The sequence below is a fragment of the Ammospiza nelsoni genome, chromosome 2 (assembly GCF_027579445.1).
Source record: "Ammospiza nelsoni isolate bAmmNel1 chromosome 2, bAmmNel1.pri, whole genome shotgun sequence".
NCBI classification, from domain to species: Eukaryota; Metazoa; Chordata; class Aves; order Passeriformes; family Passerellidae; genus Ammospiza; species Ammospiza nelsoni.
In genome coordinates, this window is record NC_080634.1 from 50,155,402 (window position 1) to 50,159,498 (window position 4,097).

At 61.2% G+C, this 4,097-nt stretch overlaps 1 protein-coding gene across 1 annotated transcript; it reads right to left on the reverse strand.

Moving 5' to 3' along the window:
• Positions 1 to 614: 614 nt before the first annotated feature.
• On the reverse strand, positions 615 to 3,877 carry CDX2 (caudal type homeobox 2). Its single transcript, XM_059466799.1, has 3 exons — positions 3,373 to 3,877; positions 1,039 to 1,184; positions 615 to 788 (listed from the first exon to the last, which is right to left on the reverse strand). The coding sequence occupies exons 1-3, from the start codon at positions 3,875 to 3,877 to the stop codon at positions 615 to 617; spliced, it is 825 nt and encodes a 274-aa protein (XP_059322782.1).
• Between the last annotated feature and the right edge of the window lie 220 nt (positions 3,878 to 4,097).

The window sequence follows — 4,097 nt, forward strand, 5'->3', positions numbered from 1 at the left end:
GGCTCCTCACTTCAGCATGACCGGACACCTTTTTCAGAAGAGGAGAAAATCTTTCAATTTCTCTGCAGTGAAGCTAATAAATCTGGATGGATGACTATCTGCACTGGATTTATGGGCTCTTTTACAAGTGCCTAACATTAAGCAATTCACTTCTGAACGTTTAAACAGTGCCTTATCTTGTCTGCTCTGACCCTCAGGGCAGAATGAACATTTTGCATATTCATGGTAGCAAGAAGAAAATAAAATAAAATATAAAATAAAAAAACATGTGCTTTAATTATTTTTTTTCCTGCTAAAATTCATCATTAGCCCAACAACATTGCAAAGGTCTTTTGGACCGATCCCTGAGATATACCGGGAGTCGACTGACAGGCAGCGCCCCCACTTTACCTAACAAATTCCGGGGTAAAAAAAAGCACCCAAACATAATAATAATATTAAGAAAGCGATGGACACGCTTCCCCCGGACGACGAGACACAAACACTGTACACCTGTACACACGGCCGGCCCCGCGGGGCGGTGCAGCGCATCGGGGGCCGCTCCCTCCGTGCCCCCGACCCGGCCCGCTCCGCTGCGCCCTCCAGCAGTCCCTGCGCCGCTGTCCCGGCCGCGGTCACTGCGGGGCGGCGGGGCCCAGCCCGGCGGAGCCCGCCCCCGCCGCCGCGGGGCCCTGCAAGGAGCCGCTGGGGCTGAGGGGCTCCGCGCCGCCGGGCTGCGCCTGCTGCTGCAGCTTCTTCTTGTTGATCTTCCTCTCCTTCGCCCGCCTGTTCTGGAACCAGATTTTCACCTGCCAGGAGGTGGAGAGGGGAGTGAGGAGGGACAGCTTGCCGGGGATCTATCCCCCTCCCAGGGGCTCTCACCGAGAGCATCCCAACCCTGCGCATCCCAACCCCGAGCATCCCAATACCGAGCATCCCAACCCCGCGCATCCCAATACCGAGCATCGCAACACCGCGCATCCCAACCCCGCGCATCCCTGCCTCCGCGCAGCCCGGGCACACGTGGCGTGCACAGCGAGCGCCACTTTTGGGACAGACCTGTCTCTCCGACAGCCCCAGGTTGGAGGCCAGCTCCGCTTTTCTCCTGATGGTGATGTAGCGGCTGTAGTGGAACTCCTTCTCCAGCTCCAGCCGCTGGTGGTCGGTGTACACGACGCGGTACTTGTCTTTCGTCCTGGTTTTAACTGCGGAGCACAAAGCCAGGGTTGAGAAAGTCAAAGCCAAAGGGCAGAGCTGAGCGCAGCCATTCTGTCTGCGGTGCAGAGCGATCAGGTGCAGTCCTATCCCCCCCCTTCCGGGCTTGCTGCTCGCCTCCCCCTGCCCTGGGCTCTGCTGAGCGCAGCAGAGGAGCGGAGACGTTCCGCAGTTCCTTGGGACGTGGGACATCAGTGCCAGGCATGCCCGAGGGCGCAGAGCTCCCAACCCCGGCTGGCAGCCCTGGCCCCACCGCGCAGCCCTGCCTCGCACGGGGACACCTTCACTGTGCACTTGCTGGCTTTTGGTTTTGTATTGCCTTCCCTAGCGACAACAAACTTTTTATAGAGAAAGAGGGAAAGGGAAAGAAAGAAAGAAAAGGCCTGTTGAGGGCACGGTGATTTCGTTTCTAAACGAGAAACAGCCGTCTAAGGGCGGAGAATCGGGAGCGGCTGCCGGGAAGCACTCGTGAATTCAGCGGCCAGCTCCCCCTTTTCTGTTACGGCACGGGAGCTACAGGGATTTGTTGGGAAGCCTGGAAGTTTGACGTACAACCTCAGAGCTCAGAAAAACCCAACAACCCAAGCCAACAAACTAACAAAAAAAACCCCAAACCAAACCAAACACCGAAACCCAAGGAAACCCGAAGGCGATGCCAGCTAGCAGCCGGTGGGAGTGCACCGCTGCAGCCGCTGACCTCCTTTTTCCCGAGGGTTTCTTGTTTGACTGGTTGTGTCCCCGGCCCTCCCGTTCCCCAGGGAGCCGAGGCGGGGAGTCTCTGCCCCCAAGGTGCTTAATGGCTAGCAGGCTGACTTTGTTCAGGTAAACTCTCTGCAAACCACAACAAAAGCACCCTGTAAAGATACAAGCCTGATCAGAGAAAACTCCCCAGAGCCAGTGAATAGGGAACACAATCCCAAACAATGCAGGACAAGGAGATCTTATCAAAGAAAAACCCTTCTCAAAGCCTTAATGACAGCCACATTCTGTTTGAATTACCACTACTGAACAAATGGCGGCAGGCGCTTTCATCCCCCCAGCTCTGCACATTAACATAAACACTGGCTCCAAAGGCAGAATTTGAATGGAGACAAGGGACCGGCCACCACCGCACAAGCCCAAACTGTGGGAACACCACGGGCTGCTGTGGGAAGCGCGGTGGGCCTGTAGGAGTTCCACCGGCGCCCGAGACGTGGCAGTGCCAGCGGCCGGCACCGGGGCACCGAGGCTCTTCCCCCGGGGCCGGCGGCCACAGGCGCAGCCGGGACACCCGCTCCGCTCCGGCCGGGGCACCTCCGCCGGCCCCGCCGTCGGTCACGCAAGGCAGGGGATGAGAGGGGAATGCCATAAGTCATTATTCGCTGCGAAAGTCGTAATCCTTTTTTTTTTTTTTTTTTTTTTTTTTTTTCCCGGCCACTATATACAAATATTTGAAAAAATTAAAATTAAAAAAAAAAAAGAAGAAAGAAAATTAAAAAAGAAAAAGAGAAGTACTAGCCGTGGAAGGCGTATATCAAAGCGCGGGACGCGCATGTCCCCTGGCAGATGCACGGTGGGAATGAAAGAGAGGGTCTGCGGGGGTATTAACATCACAAGGGAGCGCGGCGCCGGCTACGGCCTGACCTGGGAGGGCACGCCCTCGCACGGCCCGGCCCGGCCAGGGCACGGCACGGCCCGCAGGGATCGGGCTGGCAAGTGGCCGCCGCTGTCGCTCGGGAGGCCTGGCCGCGCTGAGACCTTAATAAAGGGCAGGCGCCCAGTGACTCAGAAACAAATGCGGAGCGACACCGGCCGATGATTTATATGACTATAATTGGTTATAAAAATCTTCTAAGTGGCTATAAGCAGGAGAGCGGAGCAGCGGCAGGAAGAACGAGCGTTTCTTCGGGATCCAGACCATCCCACCCTGCTCCGCCGGAGCGCACCCCGGGCACCGAGCCCCGGGGCCGACAGCGGCTGCTCACCGGCCGAGCGCCGGCCCGGCACTAGCACTGAGCGCTGTCGGTAGAGCCCGGCAGGCCTGTTCTCCGAGGACCGACCCTCGGAGGGATTTGTTTCTGGGAGCTCTCCCCGAGAAAAGGCTTTGCCGAGCTGCCCGGTGAAACGGGGAGTCGGCGGCGCCCCGGGGGACTCGTCGGCGGGGCAGTCCCGGCCCGCCCGGCCCCGGCCCGCACTTACCCTGGCTGCTGAGCGGGGGCTGCGCCGGCTTCCTCATCCACTCGCAGAGGCCGCGGCGCTGCCCACCGGGGGACAGCGGCTCGGGGGCGGCGCTGGCGGCGGCGCTGGCGGCGGCGTTGAGGGGCTGCACGACCCCGGCGGAGCAGTGGGGCGCGGGGCCGGCGTGGTGGTGGGCGTGCGGGTGGTGGTGGTGGTGGTGGTAGTCGGCGGGGCTGTAGGCCATGGGGGCGGCGGGGGAGCCCCCGTTGAGGCCGTGGACGGCGCCGGCGGCCGGCGGCGCCCCTTGGCCATAGGTGCCCCAGTCGTCGCGGAGAGGGGCGCCGTAGGGCGCGGGCCAGGCCGGCCCGGGGGACTGGGCGCCGTCGAGGTTCACATGGTACCCGCCGTAGTCCGCGTACTGCGGGGCACCCACGAAGTTCTGCGCCGCCAGGTTGAGCCCCCCCGAGTGGCGCACCGGGCCGGGGTACATGGGCCCGTCCTTCTCCAGGAGGTAGCTCACGTACATGCTGGCGGGGCCCCGGCGGCGGCTCTCCGCATGCTGCTCGGGGCTCTGGCCGCGGCGCGCCTGCTGCTGCTGCCTGGGCCGGGCTGCCCGGGGCGGGGAGGGGGCAGGCGGAGGGGCCGCGGCCCCGCGCTGCGCTCCGCGCTCCCGGTCCGCGCTCCCGGTCCGAATCCGATGGCCGGCAGTCCTTACATGATTAACGATTGTTTACAAGGCTCTATTA

What these genes read in the sequence shown, in the direction of transcription:
- CDX2 (XM_059466799.1), bottom strand. Translation starts at nt 3,877, where the DNA reads ATGTACGTGAGCTACCTCCTGGAGAAGGACGGGCCCATGTACCCCGGC. An exon ending in GCCCCCGCTCAGCAGCCAGG is followed by an intron (nt 1,185 to 3,372) that starts GTAAGTGCGGGC and finishes TGTGCTCCGCAG; the next exon opens with TTAAAACCAGGACGAAAGAC. An exon ending in TGGGGCTGTCGGAGAGACAG is followed by an intron (nt 789 to 1,038) that starts GTCTGTCCCAAA and finishes ACCTCCTGGCAG; the next exon opens with GTGAAAATCTGGTTCCAGAA.